Source organism: Serinus canaria, chromosome 11 (genome assembly GCF_022539315.1).
Source record: "Serinus canaria isolate serCan28SL12 chromosome 11, serCan2020, whole genome shotgun sequence".
NCBI lineage: Eukaryota > Metazoa > Chordata > Aves > Passeriformes > Fringillidae > Serinus > Serinus canaria.
Genome location: NC_066325.1, coordinates 8,472,523 through 8,495,153, shown reverse-complemented (window position 1 = coordinate 8,495,153; position 22,631 = coordinate 8,472,523). Strand labels below are relative to the sequence as shown.

The window sequence follows — 22,631 nt, the reverse complement described above, 5'->3', positions numbered from 1 at the left end:
ACCAGTTCTTGTCAGACTCGGTTTTATTTTTAGTGTTTTCATACAACAGCCTTAAAATATCTTTAATATCAGCTACAAAGTTTCCAGCGTTTTGCACGAAGGGCCTGGTGCTTCCCCCACTTGCAGAATTGGCATGGGAGATGATTTCTCTTAAGCAAGCTGGAGGTGGAGGGTTTAGAATTAAAAAGTCGCATTCCAATTTCAAGCATTCCGTGAAGTGAACAGTTTGCAAGGAAGACTTAGCACCATTTCCTGGTGACAACCAAAGTCTGAAGTCCTGGCTTCTCCCCACCATCCCAGAGCAGAAGATCCTGTCCTCAGCACTCCTCTGTTATGTCACAGCGTGTCTGATCTGCATTGCACGAGGGTGAAATTTGGGGGTTGAGTTGACAAAATTCAACTGCTAGTGAAACTTCTAGTGAAAGCCAAATGGAAACTGGTGGGGCTTGAACATGTCTTGGAATTGGGAAACAACCACTATGAATAACCTTATTTTCCAAACCCCACATTCTTCAGTTATTCTGGTAATTACAAGCATAGCAGGAAAAAGTAACAAGAAACTATATTCCCTGCACATCAAAAATTCAAATTAAAAAGTTTCAATTAACAAACCTTTTTAAAAATGCAACCAAGTATAAGTCAAATAAATGATTTTACATTACCCTTAAGAAGGTAACAGCAACAGGAAAAATAACTGATTTGTTTCCTTTTTTTAAATAAAGCTAATTCTGCAAAAATCCGTGATTTAGTCTACACTCACAGCACATAAATGTCAACAAGTTTTGTTATAGGACTGAGGTTTATTAATTTACAGGATTCCTCAGTAGCAAGCCTAGTCCCAAGCAAATGTGCCAAGACAAGACACAATACAGGTAGCGTAGTAACACAAATGCTTTAGATTAGCAAGTATGCCATGGGGCCATAAAAAACTAAACCCACACTTTAATACGGTCAGATTGAGGTTTTTTTGATCACTGCTTTGAATTTTGACACTTTTATTTACTAGAAAGGGAATTTCCCAGGAAAGGTTATCTGGAAACATCATGCATTTACTAGCTGAATCAGCCATTCTTCCATGAAGTTCTGGAAGTGCTTTTCACTCTCTATTTGAAGGGGCAGAGAGGAGGGAAGAGGCTAATGCAATATTCCTTAAAAGTTGAAAAAAAATTCATGTCAGAGGAGAAAGAAAACAATTCTAAATGGGATATTTATCATAGCAGGAACACAAAACCAGAAGGTTTACTGAAAGCCCAACATATCTTTTAGCATGGTGCAGGGATTTATGTGAGCACCTCACAATGCCAATGCTGCATCAGGACCCTCACTGTGCTCAGAACACACAGCAGCCACAATCCAACAGCTACAGATTATTACCATGGGATCTTACTGCAGTTCCCAAACAGTCTGATTAAAACCCATAATGTAACAGGAGTGCCAGGAGCTCCTGACACCCAGATTCAAAAGAAAAAAGCATGTTCCCATATCCTCACATGTGAAAGCCTCAAACTAGGCTTTATGTGGTCACTGAATTATGTCTGGGTGTGTTTGACAAAACGCCTCTCACAGAGAGAGGAAACTTACAAAAATTATACAGAAACAAAATGAAATTTAAGTGAATTTACTTCAATGCCTTCAATTTTTTTCCCAGAAGGTACAAAAAATAACAGTTTTAAATTATCTGAAAATTTAGCCAAAAACCCCCACCACTCAAATAAAAGCTTCTTCAAACAGAAAGACTCACCATGTGTCAGCCCTGGTGGAAAAACTTCAAGTTCCTTCATTTGCTGTCTGTCAGAGACCTCAGATTTTGCCAATTATCCTAAAGTTATGTATCATAACAGCTTGTCCAGAACAAACAATATATAGATTGTTTGCTCAAGTCACTTGTGCCAGAAAGGAACAATTACATTATTTTCAATTACCACTACCATTGCCTGAATTGGAATTTGCAACAGTAAAGGTAAGGCTAGACATTTCCATCCAATCCTTGGGAATGTTCTTATTGAAAATCCCTCACTAAGGAAACAGAACTCAAGTTTATGGACATTTTTGGTTGGTTGTTTTATGTTAATATTCCACAAGATATGAATTTAATTTATAATACTTAAACTGCCAACTAATTTTAAACTCATCTTTTCTCCAACACAGTTCTCATTTTGTAATTTTACTGTGCTCTCATTTTTTTCGTATTTGTCTCTCAAAATGCAAACATCAAACCAAGCCAAGTACTGCTGGTTGAAGTTATTCCTGTTCCTCTAGGAAGACAATCTTAAAAAAAACCAAAACCAAAAAACCCATACTGAGGAAACAATTAGCTTCAACACACACCATAACCCCCAAAAAGTTAAACTATTGACTTGACTGTGGTATACAGCCATCTTCTGCTTCTGAATGCCAGGACATGATGTATAAACAACAAATACACATTTAAATCTTGCCACTTGCTTCTTTTCATAGAGAGCAAGAACAAAACCACACAAGTGATAATTCCTTATTTCCACAGCAGGGAATTCAACATTTTGCAGGCAGCAGAAAATGTCAGTGGTCCTGCTGCTTCTGCACAGGGCAGGGGACCCACAGCCTCCTTCACACTCTACCCCAGAGCAAGGTAAACTCAGCACCTATTTTGGTATTACAGCTCAGCTCAGAGCCAGTCTGCTGTGCTCAGCATCAGGCAGGGACACAAGCAGAGCAGCAATCCACACTTTCCAAGGACTGTGGTTTTTAACTGAAGCAGATAGATGATGCCTTAGGGACCAGAATAAGCAACCCAATTCAGATACCTGTTTTGATACCAGTCTTATCTGTGTGATTAGATTAACTGATGAAGATCACTTACATATATTTAGTATCTATTTATTTATGCTACACACTGTCTACATCAGTCCAATTTTTGCCATCAAGATCCATCTTCCCCTTTGTAGGCTGTAAAGGATCTTGTCTTTGAAGCTTACCCTAGACCTATTAAATAAACCAGTGTTCATAGAGTCCCCAGAATATTTAATTTGCATATTATCATCACTTCTACTGCTGCCTGGATTTTCCTTAGTTGTGTCAGAACAACTTTTGTAGCCCCAGTCTTGTGGCTTAGCTCTCTTGTGCCAGTGTATCTCATCTGGTTTTAGTCCCTGTTTTGATGCTTCTTTAAATTACTCATAACTTGCTTTGTCTTCCATAGATGCATTAATATTCCTCTTTAAGTGATATAGTTTGTACTATGCACCAATCTCATGGTGAAAAATATTTTTTCAAGACATTGAGCTGATCAGTGCATAGCAAAAAAATAATCTGTGCCTTCCTATTGCCAGAATAGTTTAAGATCTAAATGTCAGTCTGTTTTTGCACCTGAAGGAAAAAAAACAGGGTCTAATTGATTATAGTAAGAAAACCATGTTTCTATGGATGCCTTATCTTCTGTATATTTATCTGCAACTTCCAGATTTGTATTTGTAGATTAAATGTTTCTTGTCATTATTAACCTAAAAGAAAAACCCAAACCAAAAAATAACCTACTTTGGTTTTCTAATGGTCCCCAGGAAACAGATTCAGGCTGCTACACTTGCGAAATGCAAATTCCTACATTTGGGATAGTGCTCTTGACTGAATGACCAAAGGACAGCTTTGGAGACAAAGACCAAAGGGTCCTGGTGGGCAGTAAGCTGAAGCCAGCAGTGCAGTGACAACAGCTAACAAATAACAGGCTGTGCTGGCAGAAGCATGGCCAGCAGGACAAGAAAACCAATTACTTGCCTCTATTCAGCACCTAGGAGATCACATCTGGAGTGGTGTGTCCAGTTTTGGGCCTCAGTACAAGACACAGCAGAGCAGGCCAAGCAGGCCACTAGGATGGTTGGAGGGTGAGAGGGTGTACAAGGAACAGCCGAGAGAGCTGGGTTTATTTGGCTTGGAGAAGAGGGAAATATAATTGCTGTTTTCAGCTGCCAAGTGGGGGTTAGGAGATGGAGCCAGGCTCTTCTTGGTCGTGTGCAGTCAAAGGACAAGAGGCACATTTTGCAGCAGGGGAAAGTCCTACAAGGCACAAGGGGAAAAGGGAAAAAATGTGTTTCCAGTGAGAGAAGTCAAGCCCTGGAAGAGGCTGTCCAATGTTGTAGAATTCCCATTCTGGGAGGTGCTCAAGGCCTAGCACAACCTGCCTCCCCAGTCAGCCCTGCTTTGATCAGAGGACTCGACTAAGAGACCTCCAGAGATCCCTTCCAATCTAGGACTTTGCCATTTAATGTAGTGCCCAAAAAATGAGAGCAGAACTTTTCACACAAAGTCCTTTAAGTGCTCCAAACAAATACTAATACCTTTCATCAGGCTAACAGGACACTATCCTCAGTGTACAGCAAGTATAACTAACACCAGGATTAAAATCCACACACTGTAGGGTATTATGCCATAATCCACCTTTCCTCAGCTGTTACACTGCAGACCTCTTCACTGCCTGTCTTGCTAAATCCCTGGATAACCTTTCAACTGGCCCATGCTCTTGACTTCTGGTTTTCTCTAGTCCAGCTCCACTGGGCCTTGAGCCCTCCCAATCCCACCTCTCACTCCTCTGAGTGGCAGGCATCACATCACACATTTCTGACTCCTGTCAAGTACAGCAGTAACAGCAGCTCCAGGCAGTACAGCTGCTTAAACTCTTCTCTCCTTCCTCTTGCAACCAACGACATACTTGTCAGGGTTTCAGAAAGTCAGTCATTTGCAAGTTACCAGTCAGTTCTCAAGTCTACTTTCCAATCTTAGAGACTGAAATCTAACAAAACAAGAAAATTTGGTCTTTTTAAGTTCCATGCTTTTAACATGGGAAAAATTTTGCCAAAAACTGGATGCCTGAGCTCAGGCAGCACATTGAGAGAGGAGAAAGAAACCTTCCATTTCAAAAACCAGGAAAACAAAATGCTTTTCTGTTTAGTTGTGGGTTTTTTCTTGAAAAATGTGTATGAGTACACCTCACTCACAGAAACAAAACCAAAGCTTTTGATATATGGAAAATATCATACAATTTGCATGAAGTTATGATATTATTAAAAATATTTTCTGTATTTTACAGCTTAAAAATCTCCATCACAAATATTTGCAAAAGGTATTTTAAGCAAATATAAATTTACTTCAGGTAATACTTCAGTATAAAAAATACTTTCTGTTAGGTTTATTGCTTCCCAGAATTCAAACTTGTGCTAAAGTAGAATTAAAAGGAAGACTGTAAAATAGGAGACCTAATTTTCAGAAATACCAATCAAAATAAAGACAGGGTGTTGTGTCTAAGTGTAGGATCTGCTTACACTGATTTTCACAGCAAAAAGCTATCATACTGAATTTATCATAAATGAATCTGAAAATTTTCTCCTCATGAACCTCATAAAATAAGAGATCCAAGTGCCGACTAGAATCTACACATTTGTCACACACTTATTTTGGGAAGTCTGCCGTAAGTGCCTGTGCGATTCTAGGAACAGGTAAGAGCAAATAGCAAATATGAATATTCTCCCACTGCTCCATTCCCTGAAACAGACCTTGAGCTTTTACTTTATTTTTTTTTCCAATCTGTCACATGACCAAGAATATTTTCAGAATTACTTTTTCACACAAGTGTCGTTTTCTGCCAGGGTACATGAAGATATCCAGGCAATGACAGTGGTGCTATGTACAGACCTCAGGACCTCAAGAGCACCTTCTTACCACTCCAACAATCTCAGGATATGCTACAGGGTTTTTTATGCTGATATGTCCTTCATATTGCATCAACCCAAAAGTATAAAAATACTGAATGTTATAAAATGTAGCATTGACATCAAAGCAAAACTGCTCTCCTCAGTAAAGTTTGGAAGTTCAAACAGTTATATTTTTTGAAAACATTACTCAATAAGGAAAACCTTAAAAGTTCCTCGATGTTTCAAGTTGGGGTTTTCCCTAGTGTCTCCTGATATGCAATGAATCTTCTCAAATTCATCTTCACATTGTCAAGAACACACAGTTGATCTGTACTATATTGTCCTTTGCCTTCTTTTCGCATCTGTAAAACCAAAAGAACACATGGCTTACTAATGGAGAAGTTTCTCCTATCATGTGGAGCTTAGCAATTATTTCAGCAAGTCAATTTACTATAATGCACTGCTGCCTAAAACTAACTAATGGCACATTGTTTCCTCCAAAAGTCTGAGACATACATTTCTTTTCTGTGGCTTTTTATATGGAAAACCTTGCACATTTAACCTAACTGAAGCACCATCAGGTATGTACTTGGTGTGTACTTGGCTTTTGGACTATGGAAGTCACTCCTCGAGCTGCATCTGACCAAAGAAACAACATGTGGAAGGTCAGTCTCTGTTAAAGTCTAGGATGTACCTAAAAATCACAGTTTAGAATGCCAGCCTTGTTATTCTTGAAAATACAGGATACATGAACTGTTTTAATTAACCAAGAAATGAACAAAAACATCCAACAGCTACTTCAAGTTAAAAACCAAAGATGTCAATGTAACTTCAGAAAGGATTTTTCTCCCACCAGAGACATCTGCAGGATTTTTTGTACAACTGTTTCAAAACAATGCAGTGATCTGGACATCAGTAATACTGATGGTGTAATGCAGATGTTGCAATGCAGGTGCTGCACTGTTACCTTGACACATCCATGAATTTTAAGGTATTTGCTTTCTTTTAAAGTGGATTATCAGAAAATCACTTTTTTTTTCTGTCACCTTATAAATTAATTATATCTTCTAGGAGCCCAAAACTCAACCTTTAACCTACATTGTCTGCTGAGACCCTGAGCAGGCTGCCCTTGATGCCTACCCTCATTCTGAACACTGGCTGAAATTCCTTCAGTGTTGAAAGCAACTTGATCTGTAACGCTGCCCTTTCTGCTTCTTCACCATCTGCAAATACATCAAAAAGTGCATCCAAGGCTTCCCCTGCTACCACAAGAGAAGATTCCTTCATAGCAACCTCAAGAAGAAATTTTCCAATCATCTGTAATAAGAAAGAAGAATTGATTTTTCTGGCAATGCTAAAAAAAATTGAAAGAAACACCAAAATTCTTTAAAGCTTGCAATGCAAAGTTTGCTTTTTCACCTTCAGTGTTTCAGCTGTATCTTGTCCTTTTGCCAGGACACTGCCAGAAATTCCAAGGATGCTCACCATGTTCACTCTAACACTGGCATTGCTGCTTTGAATACCAGCCTCACACAAAGCCAAGAGCTGCTCAGGAGTCATACACTGGTCAACAAGAGGAAAGGAGGGAAAGAGGGAAGACACACACAGTTACATTTTCATGGAAATTTTGAAATATTACATTTAGACACTGTACTTTTACAGAACACAAGCAAATTCTTTGCAGAGTTCTATATTATGAAAACTTAAAGAATTCTGAAAATGCAATTACCAAGAAATTTCTGTTTCACCTTGGTTCTTCCAGAACATATCCAAGGCTGACATGAAGTTGAAGGAAAAGTTCTGAGATTTTCACAAGTTTATCTAGCTCAATAGCTGCTTCTAGCTCATTACAACTTACAGCATAAAAGCTGTTTTCAGTTTAAGGCCAGAAAGGACTAGCAGACTACCTAGTACTGTGTCTTGTATAACAAATCATTAAGCTTCATTCCTGTATTCACCTCCCTAATTCATATCCAACCAAGATTCAAGGACCACCAGCTAGGTGACATCAGGAAATAAAGAAGCCACAATTCTAGGTGCTAATTTCCTAAATATTTGTAATTATAACTATCTTCTAAATATACCTGTGGCTTATTGCTACTCTGGTTTTGAAATACCTTTCATCTCTTTACATGTTGAGGAGGAGATATATTAAAAAAATATTCCTGTAAGGTCCATGAAAAATACAGTTAATGCCATTAATCTGTTCTTCCAGTGTTCACAACTGCTGAAGTTTTGAACCAAAATTATATTGGTTTGTTTCAAAACCTTTCCAATCCAATCTCACGGGAATTTGAACCCACCAAAGCATTTGAGTTTGAAAGCTTTTACCTGGGAGATGTTCTTTGATGCCATTGTTTGTAGGAGAGCCCTCAAAGCACTGGTTACAGCTTCCAGGAATTCTGTGTCTTTAGGGAGTTCTGTCAAAGAACAGAACCCAGAGCAGAAGTTAAACAGTAATATGAGGGACATAGGAAGCAAAGAAATACAAATTCCTTAATCCCTTAATTGTTCCTCCAGGTACTACCACAACAGGAAAAGCTAGATTTTCAGAGATTGGTCTCCGTAGGTTGTAACCATTGTGATTTGTTTGAATTCAGCATTGACTGCATCTGGAGGTTAGAACACAGCTGGGCCTCCTTTCCAGGCACATCCCTGGTTGAGACACTGTGTGACCAAAGGGACAGTGCCAGCCACTGTCACCAGAACAGCAGCTGAAAACTGGTATCACAGGGAGGAACATACAGGAACTGAGAAAACTGCAGAAGCTGACTGCATACTTCACCTCCCTTCTGCCTTCTTAAGCAAGCTTTTCAGACACCCAGAGCACTGGACTCCTTCCAATTCATATAAAGAGCATGTTTTCCGGTGGTTTAATGACATTCCAGGAATGTATGACTCAAACCCTGCATTATTCTTGTTTAACTACAAACTCATCAGTAGCAGCCATCACCTCCAATCTGTGCTCTGCATTTCTTGAGGCTTTTCATTTTCCTCTAATGGGTTTATTTTCTGGACCACTCCAGATGTAGAACTTCTTGATTTATGTGCATCTCCTCCCTTCTCATGTAAACAATCAGATCTTTATGCCTCTCTTTCACTCTGTAAACCACAGAATTCCTTCTAACCACATGTTGGTATGTTATCAGCTCTAATCTGGCAGTTTTCATTACACAGCATTTAAACATGAAAAAATGGGCCTGTGCCAATTAAATAATTTTAGCATCCTTAGCTGTCTTCAGATATCAACTTCTCCAGCTTCATCTGAGAGCTTTCTATAACAAAGCATAACATGTAGACCCAAAATATTGGAAGTCCTCTCTTCAAGCATGAGACATATTTTATGTGAACTTCCTTGGATATGTTTTCATAGACATTTTCATTTCTGCATTTTAGTTTTCCATGCACTGCACTCAGTAATAATGTTCCCATAGACTAATCACATGTCTTTAAAGACACTGAGAAAAAAGTGTGATCTGCAGGCAGATGCATTTTCAAGCACTAATGCAGTGTCATTTTTTACATCACAGCAAAGCACTACATAAGCTACAGCTATGGCTACAAAGAGAGACATTTGAAGGAAGGGAAGGAAACTGAATTTCTTGAGCTTCTAAGAGATGAGAAATGACAAAGCCACACATATGCCAGACTTCAACAGAACTGTCTTAGGGAAAATGTTTTCTGACAGTTTGGAGAATTGGCAGCTTTTCCAGGCTCTAAGAATCTCTCTTATTTTTTGAAAACCCATCACTACTGACCTTAAAACAAAGATTATCAGAATAGTCTGAAGAAAACAGTCTGTCAGGGACCCACATCCTCAGTTTAGAAACAGGTGGCCTTTTCTTAAACCTTTATTTTTTTCCTCCAATCTTGGTTCAGCTTCTCTCATGTCAGTAACAGAGAGATCAAAGCATAAATGATACAACAGGATTATGGAAATGATGTATATATACATGATGCTCTCATGTATAGGATCCCAGGAAGCAGCTGGAAATGTTAGCTGCTGTAGACATGATCCAGTAACACTGTACTAGCAGATGTATGGGGAGACCTTCACAGCACTGAACAGTCCATGCAATAATTCACCCTGGAGGAACTCCAATGAAGACATTCTAGTGCTTATCAGGATGTATCACAGAATCTGGGAGGCTGGCAAAGACTTCTGAGGTCTGTCCAACCTGTGATTGATCACTGCCATGTCAACCAGACCCTGGCAGTGAGTGCCACATCCAGTCTGTCCTAAACATCTCCAGGGATGGTGACTCCACAGCCTACAGCCTCCCTGGGCAGCCCACTCCACTGTCTAAATACAGATCTAACATATATATATATATATACATATACACATATACACACACACATATATATATATATTCTAAAATAGTATTTTTAGAAGAATTGAATTTATTATCTTCTCTGTTGAAATTGAACCCACAACCAGAACAGGGAGCTGAGCAGCAGTTGTAACACCTTTGAACAATTTCTTACTACAAATATAATTCCAATGAAGCTAAGCCATCATAAGCATGAAGCATGTCCTGGGGACAAGGTGGCTGCTCTCTTTTCTACTGTAAGAAGCATGGACGTTCTTGAGATTTTAGCACCAATTGCTTTTGCCATAATTTGGTAAGATTACTAGAAAAATGATGTGAAAGACTGTGCTCGATATGTTTTGTTTTCACATCTCTTTAGGCTAGTTAGGGCATTTAAAATGTCCCATTTTTTTCATGCTTGTCTGATGGCTGAAAAACCATTACTACCACAAATATGATCCAGCAAACAGTTCTGGCCTCCCAACAAGGCAGTGTTAATCCGCTCAGAGACTTTCTGTGCAGACCCAAACATGAAGCAGGTTCTTGCACTACAAGCAGACTTGCTCAAGGTGCAGTTTGGATAAACACATCTTAACAGGATACACAGTTATGTCAGTACATTGCCAACATTCAGTATCCTTATCTTGAAGGACCAGAGGGATAAAGTTAGAAATAAACAGCATTGGAACACGGCTACCTTATATCTAGATGATCAGCAAAGGGGGTCAGCAAGTCCCCTTTACTAAACATCTTACCTGTTTTAGAAAAGATCAACTGTGAGAGATGCTGTGCAAGGGACTGAAGTGCTGAGGCTCCCCCAAGACAATCCACATCTGACACCAACAAAATGCTCTGAAGACACGTTAAAGCTCTACACTGCACTGCATTCAGTCTGAAACAAACAAAAAAAACCACTGAGTGGGTATTTTTGAACACACCTGTTGAAATATAAAGAGGAATTTTGAATTGAATTAGGTTGTGATTCAGTATGCAGTTCACAAAAACATTTGTATCTCTTTATTCAAAATCATATATCAGATCTACCAGTTTCCAGATCTTAAGAGCAGCCAAAGATGGACAATCCTTCTAAAAGTTCTAAAACAACTGAATATACATGAGAAATAGTAAGAGAGACAATGAAATGCCTACTTTTTAATTAATGGTTTCCAAGACGGATTGTGCGTACAGATGTCTACAGCAACGCTGTTTGGAAAAGCAGTTTTTTCAAGAATCTGAGGAGGGGAAAAAGAAAGGTTTAGCAATAAAGCCCTTTTTCCTTTTCTTTTTTTTTTTTTTTTTTTTGTTATAGTGTGTTCAGAGGGAAGACTGAAATTTTAGCTTAATGTCAAACAGATACTTCAAACTACATATTTCAAAGTTTTCCAGATAGCAAATATCTTGCTTGCTAAAAATGCCAGAATTTTCCTCTATCACTTAAATGGTACAATTATACACTGGGTTTAGCAAAGAGTATCTAAAGTGCTGAACTGTACTAACAACAGGTGATTTTCTAGGTCTCTGCTATTCTTTCTTCTTTAGCTCTTTCTTCTTATAGATTCTGCTACAGGATTTTCAGATAGCTGCAAGTCTGGAAGGCCTTGCCATGAAACTCTGGCTATTAAGTACAAAAAACCTTCAAAGTTTTCACCTTGCACTTTGATGTCTTAGCTCAGAATTCTACAATGCTGCTGAGCTAACACAGTAACTGGTTCAAATAACAAACTTCACCTTTACAACCCCAAATAAAAATGAGCAAAACAACTCTGAAACAAAAACATCTGATTTCCTGTCAGTGCCAAATACTGTATTTTAGACACTTTGTATAAAACAGGGGGAGAGGAACTTGCACTTTTTCAGTGCTGACTGTTGCCATTCATTAATGTTACTTCCACCTCATTTAGCTAATACAGAAATCTGGCTGTCACGCTTCAGCCAAGTTTCCTTTCTTTCTGTGGGTAATCTTTTCCCTGTCCAAATAAAGGAATAACAACCTTTGTATTTTGGGGGAAAAAAATTTTAAAAAGACCTCCCAGATTTCTGATTTCTATTCTCACTTACATGAGCAAATTATTTAGGTCGTGCAATGATGCACCATCTGTAGGTGAAAAAAGTGAGGCCAAACTCACTTAAAAAATACTCCCTTCCTCCAGATGGATTGGAGTAATTTGTTTGCCTAACCTGGGATACAAAGCAGGAACAAGGGAAAGACTGTAACATGTGCTGGAAATAATACAGAAGACAATACCTTCTTTGGAATGAGGTTGTTCAGAAATGCTGAGTTAACTTCATCAGAGAGGCACAGGGGTGACAGCAGCAGCCCACCCCCCTCGTTGTATGAGTTTTCCATGAACAAGTCACTCTCATCACTGCTGGACAGTTCCTCCCACTCATCATCAGAGGGATCTGAGAACACAAGATAGATTTGTAAATGTAACAGCCTTCATGCAACAGGTTATCTTACTTCCCAACTGAAACTGGCTCCTCCAAACATCTTGGTTTAGGAATCTTTAAGTTCATGAGCTCTAACGAACTCCTCACAAACCAAGTGCCATTAAGTGACAGTTCTAAATATTTTATGAAAAATATTTTATACTCATTGAGGCACAAATATTCTTATGAGAGAGGTTCTTCATACGTGGGCATGTTAATCACTGATATCAACAATGGGTTGTTTAAAAATATCAAAAGAAGGTATAGAAGAAACATTTTATAAATATTTACTAAGATTTTAACTTGGATTGTACCACTTCATTTTCTGAGGTTGATTCAAGCATGTAAATACACCAGTTTAACTTAACTGGTTTACTAATTGCAGTCAGTTTAAGGCAATTGTTTCCCCTGGCAATACTGAAAGCACAGACAGATGTCCTCTGCCTGGGCAGTAGCTGGGCTGGATGAAGACGTTACTGTCTCCACAGCAAGGTCAGTTGAAACAAAATGATGACAGCAAAGAAAGCCAAATAATCTCTGATAGTTATTTCAAGTAACACATTTCACATAAATTAAACTAGGTTTATAATCTTAAACCTGAACTAGGCTACTTATATGACTTATTCTACTAGCAGATCTTTAAGGACAGATATGGTGAGAGGAGTAGAAGTTCTATTAGCAACAGGCTACTGTGTGAATAATCTGTCTGCAGCTCAAGGGGGACTTTGGCTGACAAGCACAAACTAAAATCACCCTCATTTATATCTGAACTCGTCTATCTACATCCACAGAGTTCACACTCATTTAGCTGAAGTTTCTTTAAATCTGGTTACATTTTAACTAGTGTTTACCCAAGTCCTAAGTCTACAGGTTGGACTGATCCTTCTTTCCAGCAGATGAAAACTCTGTGTACATAGGTCAGGATATTTAACTATTGTGACAAAAAACCCCACCTATCATATTCACCCCCAAGTAATTTTGTTTGACAACACAGATTCTCCTGAGATGTAGGAGAATGTAAATTTACTAAAAATACAGCAAGAAAGATCCAAACGAATGCATTTCACTTGTACTGTGCAAGTTAAAGAATTTATTTGGAGGTGATGGTTATGGTCTATCAGATGTAAAGGTGTGTAAAGATGTCAAGGTGTGGCAACTTGACCACACAGGCATCTTATGGTAATATCCAATTAATTCTACAGCCATAACTTGCTGGTGTTATTGGCCTTTGCATGAGAAAAAGGTTGTCTTCATGCTTTACCAAACCACGGCAGCAAGAAAAATGAAAACAAAGCAAGATATCTCCTTTACAGTCTCCTGCCACTTCTAAAAAATTCCTTTTGCATCTTTAGAAAACAAAGAAAGCAAAAAGTATCCCTTGGAAACTAACTGCTAACAATACAAGCTGACAAATGCAATTCAGCAATAACAAGGCAGTTGTCTTAAGCTGACAGCAAGTGACCAGGGCAGAGCAGGAACTGGCAGAGCAGGGATCTAGAACACTGGCCCATAACTATGATCAGGTTTCTTCTAATGTTCTGGGAAACACAGAGGCATTTCCAGCAGCAATCCCATCTTACCTAGCACTGGTGACCCAAGAATCACAAACTGAACAGCAGTGCAAGAGTCTCTTGGCTTCTTGCCCAGGTGCCCATCCAAGGGGAGCACTCTGCTCTTTCCAAGCCCTGGCCAGTGCTCAGTACAATACATCCCTCTCCAGCCTGGTTACTTCTCTCAGTTCTGTTGCAAGCTGAGTGTTTTTATGAACTCAGCATAATGGCTAAAGCTATTTTAGTCCTCAAATAATTTGAAAATTAAATGAACAGCTGCCTCTGGATTCCTCCTAATTTCTAGAGACTGTCTGCCCATGAATGGGTAAAGTACTGTAGCAAAATACAACACAATCAATCTTACATTACACAGAGTGAATGGCAGAATATGCAGCTTATCCACAAGAGATTTTCCAATTAAAGGGGAAAGCTTATGAATTACAGCTCATTAGATGAGAAATGCAGTTATGAAAGGAGCTTCATACACTAGGTGCAGAATTTCCTTGTGCTGTAAGAGAAAAAAAAAGTTACCATTGGGAATAACTGGGTATTACTGTGGATTTTATAAGAGCCTGACCATTTTACTCAGTTACTTTCTACACAATTACTCCTGCATCAGGCTAAAACTACAATAGCAGTCAAAGTTTTCAGGTTTTGGAGAGTTTAGGGGATCAGTTTTGTTTGTTTGTTGGCTTTATGAAATAGAATTTGATAATCTCTAATTTGTTTTCCTGAAGATTAGAAGAAAGCTATCAAAACAGAGTTTCAGAGTTCATAAAAGATACAGAATATCTATATCCTATTCTCCTCCAAATAACAGCCTCTCTTTCTCCTCCTCCTCAAGGCTCATAAAGGCAGAACTCTGGAAGCCAAGATCTACATTGTTGCCAGAGTTGCATGCAAAAGCTGTCCCTACTCCTAATTTTGCAACACTTGTAGTATCAAAACTAAATCAAAGCTGTAAGATTTAACTGCTTTAAAAAATTTGATGCCCCCATCCTGCAATCAGATTCATACACATCTTGCATCAGAACAGTGAGACCTCACTCTAACTGAACAAAGATTCTGCTGTAACATTTTAGGAAATATCTCTCTAGCATGAGTGCTTTTTTGTTTCTTCCTAAATGTTGGCAAATGCAGTATCACACAAAAAAAAAAAAAATTAAGCAACATAAGTCACTTAAATGAAGAAAAAACAATTAAATTAGTAATAGAAATGACAACCTACTTTGCCACCAGATGAGGGTATCAGGGACAATATACCATGGGCGTTTGCCCTTAAAAACTCAGATGAGCAAACAGCAAACTAAAGGTGACCTATTCAGAAACAAAACACACCACAACACTTGCAATGAATGAGACTCCTACAAACCTTCACTGCAGCACATATTAACAATGATCTCCAGAGCAGTCTGCTGAGCCGTCAGTAAAGCTGTCACTTCTTTCAGTTCCCACTTATCAGACTAAAAAATTAAAAACATGAACCAAATTTGATTTTGGAAAACAACATTCAAGTTCCATTTAAAGTATCCAAACTGTCAGTTAAAAATACAGTCCCAGCCATTTCCTCTTCTCAGTCTACACCCAAATTTGAAAAAAAACTCCAAAATACAAACCCAAGCAGTGTTATACACCATCTTTTTGTTGGATGATCCAGAACAAATTTTAATCTCAAGGAATACCACTTGCACTAAAGCTGTCCAAAAGCCAATTAGCCACACTTACTGGAAGTAAATCTGAAACGTCATTTTCTCTTCTGAGTTTTCCTTTAGGTATTTCTTCCATGTTATCATCTTCACTCAAAACACAGTTTTCTGTAGGATCACTCATGTTTTCTTCAGTTTCTGGTTCCACAGTAAGTTTTAACCTGTTTTTCTCAGCTTCATTCATACGGATAATTGTTTCACCAGCGTCTATTGCCAATGATTCTGAAAATATCTTCAGGATTGCATTAACTGTGCTTCCCAGGCTGCCTGGTGGAATGGTATCCTTTATATTCCAGATAGTGCCTAAATATGAGGTAATCAAATTACACAAATTATTAAAGTGCTTAATTCCTAGCTCTGTAATAGCCATTTCATAAGGACAAAGCCTCCACTACTTAAATATTCAATGCTTATATTCACTATAAATATTAAAGTCTTTTCTCTACAGATTTCTTTTTTTTTTTTAACATTTCATATACCCATCTGTAATAATTGTTATGCCCACATCTTAAGCTCAAGTAAATTTCAGCATGTAAATATTTACAGAATATTTATGTGGAGCAACCTTGGTGTCACTCTGTACCTGAGATTAACAAATCCACATGCGAGAAGCATTTTCCAAGGAGTCACAAAATTAATTTATTACACTCCAGTATCAAAAATCATCATGGTTAAACATCTGAGGTAACAACAATTCAAGGCAGAGAATATGAGGTTAAAAAAAAACCTTACAGCCAGTAAGATCAAAACAACTCCTGTACCACTTATTATTGACTCATTATGAGCAGTTAAAGTGGGCTACCACACTGAGCAGGAGCTGAATTCAGAATCAAGCATTTAAGCCAGTTTTACCTGCCATGCTCCCCATCTCAAAGCAATGAACCCCCTTGAGCACTGTACCTGCTATCAGTGTTCTCAGAAGGATGTGCTTCATGGTGCTCTCTGGACTCAACATCACTGTTTCCAGTATTTGCTGTGCAGAAGCATTAAATGAAGAAAGAAGATCTGGATTATCCTCTGTCACTGCCTGCAAGCAGTTTGCTGTGGCAAACAACAAGAGTAAACATAATTAACAAACTCAGTAGTAGCTTTTGCTTTGCTAATGAGAAAGCATTATCTTCCTGAAAGCTGGAGTAATGAAATGCTGACACAGGAAAAAAATTTCATGCAGCATCATGTTGTAATGGTCTGACACTGTGCTTCACAAGCTGTGTTTTGGATTAAAAGACATTCTGTGGCAAACCTGTACATAAAACATGTGAGGACGATACCACAACCACCATGGAATTGGCTGTATTAATTTCAGCTACTCAAAATTAAATTTATCCATTATATACTGACAATAGACAACATAAAAAAATGCTGGAAGCACACATACCTGTATGACCATTCTGAAACAATAATAACAATAATACTGATAAAACCAGACTGAAAGTGATTGGAATTGTTTGGGGTTTTTTCAGAAGGACTATCTCCTCTGCTCAACAAATTAAACCCTCCAATACCAAAACATAAAACAGAATGAAAAACACAGCCTTCCTCTAAAGCCCTCTTCCCACAAAATTTTTCTTCCCATGTAACCACCAATAAGCCATTCTCTTTTGGCCTGAAAATAAGCACAACAGACATCAACTTCTTTATTATGTGCTGTTCAAAAATGAATTTACAGTCTTACACTCTTGGCAAACTTAAGCAATGCTCAAGCAGGTCCATTATGCATTGAATGTAATACGAGTGTTACATTCATACAATTTTAAAAAAAAGATATCTTTAAAGCCTTATCTTCTCTTTTTACCACTTACCTACTGAAATAGCCAGATCCACGTTTGTGGCAAATTTCTTTATGTAATGTAACACAGCCTCCAGACATCCTTCTTTATTGAATATGTATAGGGCAGTATTGTTGCATTCACTAATGTATAGAAAAGATCAGTTAAACATTTTTCCAGGAAAAAAAGTACTGTAGCAACATCTTAAGCACCCCATACTTGTTATTACTCACATTTTTAAAAGCTACCTAAGAATTATGCATTAGTCAAAGAGCTATCCTTCATTATTGAGGTTATGATTAACTCCATATGAGATGCTGAAAGAGAAGCTGCAAAATCCTAGACACTTTTGAGGAAAGCTGGCTTGAGCCAGCTGCTTCCTCACACAGTGTTTGGAGTTTACCTGGGAGCCTAACTCCAGGCTCCTGCTGGAGAGTGCAAGGCAGCTCAGAGCTGTGGGCTGCAAGCCAGCCCAGGGCTTCCTGCAGCCACAGGAGACTTCACCCACAAACCCAATGCCAGCAGAGCAGGCTGCTGCCTTTTACATCAGTACCCACTCACTCCAAAAATGACTGCTCTTACCATTCAGAAATGCATTAACCTTCATCACCTAACAGTGGGATTTGTGTTTCTTCAAGTTCTCACAGTTACTCTCTCTTTTAAACTGATATATTGATATAAACTAAAAAAAGCACAGGGGCTAACTAGCTACAAGGGTCTTCAAAACTTTAATTTTGAAAATACTATGTCTCAGCATCAATGCCAGTCCTAATTTTATCAGAATCAAACTTAGCAACGAAACAAGCAGTTCACATTCATTACCACAAAGTTCAAAATACAGAAGTGATTTACATCACACTTAATTATACTTCCTGTTCTCAAGCACTGACTAAAAGCAAAAAAAAATTATGAACACACAACATTGCTGAGTCAGTTACAAAGGGTCATGTATTCTGTGCAAGATGCTGAACAAGGAGTTTATCTACTTGTTTATCTACTTGGTCTAGATTCCAATCCTTAAAAAATAAATATTCCACATTAGAAATAAGGCCTCAAGCCAGCAGCCACATCACACAGACAGGCATAGAGGCAGTTCCACTGAGGTACTGTACAGTGCTAAACAAAATCCTGTATGCAAAGTGTACAATGTGAGAAAAAATAAAGAGAAACAACACAAAGTGCAAGGAGAACTTTTGGAACAGATTTATATCACTTCAATGTTTACAGTAATTTCCGTATTAATAGTGTTTCCATTTGTCTTCCTTCACCTGAAAGGGGTTTCCAATGTAAACTACTAACAGAACAATTTACATTATTTTCTCACATAATAATTTTCTCACAATGTCTCAGTAGCTAAGGGATAGCTGCCCCAACCAGTTAATGTTTGGGATAATCTGCAGAGGAAGGAAGCAGTATAAAAACTCCTCATATTCCTAGAGCACTGATCCACTGAGCAGAATTTCATTTTCACCGTTTCTTGTACCATGATATGGGGACCTACAGGAAATAAGCAAGAAGCCACAACCCAAACAACAGACTATGACAGAAAGTGTGCAGAATACAGGATTAGAACTCAGGATGAAGAACCAGTAGAAAAAGAATTTGTTACTCTTCTAAAACTAATTACCAACTTTTAGAATCCTTCACTTAAAAAAAGTAATCTATACTAGAAGATAAACTTTTATTTCAGATGAGATGAGGGCTCATCATTATTAAAGCAAGGTACATGTAGGAGGAACACAATCAGAATCAGCAAATGAATGCATCTTCCCATGCCAGGACAACCATTTCTTTTCTTCCTCAATTACCACACTCCTTCTCAGAAACCATTTAATTTGGCTAAAATGCCAGTTTACACAGTACTTACCATATATTCCACAGCAAATTAATAGCCTCATTGGCTATGTCTTCAATATAATTTTTGTTCATTCCTCTGCATTTCTTTGGAGAGAGCTGGTTAGCATCCAGTCCAATGCTGCACTACAACCAAACAAAAGAAGCAGGGTTGGGAAATAATTAAGCCACAAAGAGAAGCAAAACTTTAAGGTATTATCAGCACTGACTGGAGAGATCCTCTCATGCAGTATTTATTACCAGAACAGCTGACTAGTTTCTTTTCTTTATGAAAACTTGAACCATTGATAGCTTTTCTCTTGTAGAAAGACTCTTACCGTACTTGCTTTGCAGTTAGTCTTTGGAAGTGCTTTCTAATTAAAAAATACTTGGGAATTTTAGAATCTGAAATGCTGTTTCTTTCTAATAGTCTGGATGCAGTTGTCAACAGTTGTTTCTAACAACACAAAAATATACTCAGCTAATACCTTACTATGCTCTATAGTAATGCTATTACTCATATTTTAAAATGGGGAAGAAACATACTGAAAATGATGATATTGCTCAAGGTTGCTCATACAAAGACAGCAGGTAAGAGAAATCAATGCAATATCCAAACTGCATTGCAACACCTGGACCAAACAAAGAATAAAAATTAAGTATGTGTTATTTTTCACTTACTACCCAGCTCTACATCCAAATATCCCTTGAGACAAAATTGCTCACCAAAAAACCATCACTAGAATAAGCTGCAACATAATTGAAGGGCCTTGATTCTCACTGACAGAATAAACTTGTCTTAACTGACATAACAGACCCAAAACCTCCAGATCTTTCACTCAAAAATCATCCTAGACAGCAAACCTCACTATGGACACAAGTTAGCTGGCCAGGAGGCAGAAGGCAGTGGTTAGAAATCTCTGGCATAACTTTTGTATCACTAAACCTAACAAAACATTCTTTTCAAAAGATCTTTCAAGTACCTTGTTGTATTAACAGCTACAGAAATAGAACTGTTTTTGCATACGGGACAATTCAATGCCTAGATCAGGTTTAAAATCAAAATAAAAATAAGCACACCTCTTTCAGAAGTGCAACCAGGGGTGTCATGATGTCATTTGTCACCATGTCATCACAGACATCAAATCCTCCACAAGCACTCAGATTTCTAGGGAAAACAAAAAAATTAATGCTTTGGATGAGATACAATATTTTCCAGGAATGTTTCAAAAACCCCATGCCTTTGATATTCTTCTCTAAAGGTTATGATACTTCTTGTTTTAAACTCAATTTGCTTAAATTGAGTAGGTTTAGTCTTCTAGCTCACTAACACAAGAGAATAACTTTGGAGTTAGGAAAATACGATTTCCGTTCATTCATTAAGCATAACTGGAAAGTGTATCTGTACTAAAACATCACAACATAAAATGCCATCCAAACTGCACTCAAGTTCTCTCTATTTCTTCATAAAGCCATACATTTCTAGTATAAAGCCTGCTCCTGACATATAAGTGTCACAGCGAAAGAAAAGCCCCTCTCTCACAGACTTCAGCTGATGTAGGCATAGTTCCTCAGAATTAAAGCAAGAGAGGCTGGCACTCCAGCTCACAGCTGTCACCAGCAGAACCCCAGCTTCCCCCCCGTGCCAGGATCCCCATTCCAGCAGAGCAGCACTGAGTGCTTACCGGAGAGCACCTGCAGCTGTCTCCCGGACAGCCAGGCTGTGATCCATCAGCAGCGGCCCCAGGCAGCGCACCACGTCCCGCTGCACAAAGGCTGGGATGACCTGCTTCTGCTGCAGCAGCTGGGAAATACTGGCACAGGCATACTCCCTCACTTCAGCACTGGGATGCTGCAGCTGTGGAGACACGGAGAACATCACACTGAAGGAAAAGGGAGCTGGAGGGTTTTACTGAGTGAAGAGATTGATCAGGGCATTGTGGCTCCTGTTTTACTGCTCCTGAGTGGAAACAGGAACTTTTAACTTCCATGAAAGCTTATAAATCCTTGCCTGGGTTATGTATTTTAACTTTATGACTAGATAAAAGCTATTCTGGGTATTTGACAAGACAACCATAGTCCAGACACAGATTTGACACTAGCTGGCACTGGTGAGACCTCAAATAGAATGTATTAAAAAAAGGACTAAGGTGGGGGGGGGAATATCATCAATGAAGTATAACAGACATAATACATGCCACATAAAGAAAAGCCGAAGAAACATAAAAAAACCCCAAAAAATTACAGCCTTTAAATTAAAGGCGTCTGTGTAACAGAAAGAAACAAGTGCTCCCTACATTCCCCAAGACAATGTTCACACGAGCTGTAGCAGAGCTTTAGGTGAGACACAATAATTACAAATTGCAAAAATAGTAACAGTAGAAATGCATATCCTGGAAGGCCACGGAGTTTGTTGAAAACCTTGTAGATAAACATCTGCTGAAGAGCAGAACAGAAGAGTGGTAACATCAGATCCTGCCTCTATTGAAAAAGGTGTCTAGCTCTTCCTCATCTGTGCCTTTATTTATTCTCTCATCCCATCTCTCACCTAAACAGGTTAGTCCAGAAGAATAATCAATCAGTGATCTGTTCAGTGAATTAGGCTGGGTGAAGTGAGCAAAGGGGATTTAATTACTTAAAGGAAAACAGATCTTTTCTTCTGATTCTAAAGTCACACCTGCAGAAGGAGATTTACATCAGTTTTTACCTGCAATACTTAAGCCAGGACTACGGCCAGAACTGGGCAAACCCAGTCTTTCTCAGCATTTTCTATCCCTCGTTCCTTACGTGTGGCTCTTGAACACCTGGCTCTGGCCACCCGTAGAAGTCTCCGGCCGGGGAGACCGAACGCAAGGCCCGCAAGAACTGCCGGGCAGCCCGCGCAGGGCCGAGGGGCACGGCGCTCCCCCGGCCCGCCGCCGCAGCGCGCACGGCAGCGCGGGCGGTGCCGGTGCCGCCCCGCCGGGCCGCGCGGCCGTGACGCCGCGGGAGCGACGGCCGGGAGGGGAGGGGAGCGAAGCGGAGGGAGGGGCGGCCCCGCGCGGCCGCTCGGCTCTGTCCCACGCCCGGGCCCTCGCCCTGCACCGCCGCGGGGAAAGCCGAGGCCTCGACCCCCACGGCCGGCCCCGCAGCCCCCGCCACTTCACCGGTCCGGAGCGGGGCTCCCGCCGAGCCCGCCCGCCCCCGCCCGCACCTTTTCCAGCAGCTCCGCCGCCGCCTCCTCCTCGGGGCCGCGCTCGCCGTCATGCTGCTGCGCGGGGCCGGCGGGGGCTCGGGGCGCCCTGCGGAACCGCCGCGCCCGGCTCTTGCCCATGGCTGCGCTCGGCGCCGGCGCGCCCACGTGTGCGGCCCCGCGCAGGCGCCGCGCCCG

At 39.6% G+C, this 22,631-nt stretch overlaps 1 protein-coding gene across 1 annotated transcript; it reads right to left on the bottom strand.

Annotated features, from left to right (window-relative positions):
- Positions 1 to 5: 5 nt before the first annotated feature.
- Positions 6 to 22,586, bottom strand: HEATR3 (HEAT repeat containing 3). Its single transcript, XM_030227481.2, has 15 exons — positions 22,455 to 22,586; positions 20,947 to 21,119; positions 20,342 to 20,429; positions 19,296 to 19,408; positions 17,462 to 17,571; positions 16,560 to 16,700; positions 15,679 to 15,962; positions 15,326 to 15,416; positions 12,219 to 12,376; positions 11,123 to 11,205; positions 10,729 to 10,865; positions 7,992 to 8,080; positions 7,080 to 7,223; positions 6,801 to 6,977; positions 6 to 6,022 (listed from the first exon to the last, which is right to left on the bottom strand). Exons 1-15 carry the CDS (start codon positions 22,572 to 22,574, stop codon positions 5,903 to 5,905), a joined length of 2,028 nt encoding a protein of 675 aa, XP_030083341.2. The 5' UTR covers positions 22,575 to 22,586; the 3' UTR covers positions 6 to 5,902.
- Positions 22,587 to 22,631: the final 45 nt, after the last annotated feature.

Bases quoted from the DNA above. Each gene is read 5' to 3' on its own strand.
- HEATR3 (XM_030227481.2), bottom strand. From the start codon at position 22,574: ATGGGCAAGAGCCGGGCGCGGCGGTTCCGCAGGGCGCCCCGAGCCCCC. The intron at 11,206-12,218 runs GTATTGTCTTCT...TCCCCTCCTCAG, and splicing joins ACAACCTCATTCCAAAGAAG to ATTCTTGAAAAAACTGCTTT. The intron at 10,866-11,122 runs GTAGGCATTTCA...TGTTTGTTTCAG, and splicing joins TGGAAACCATTAATTAAAAA to ACTGAATGCAGTGCAGTGTA.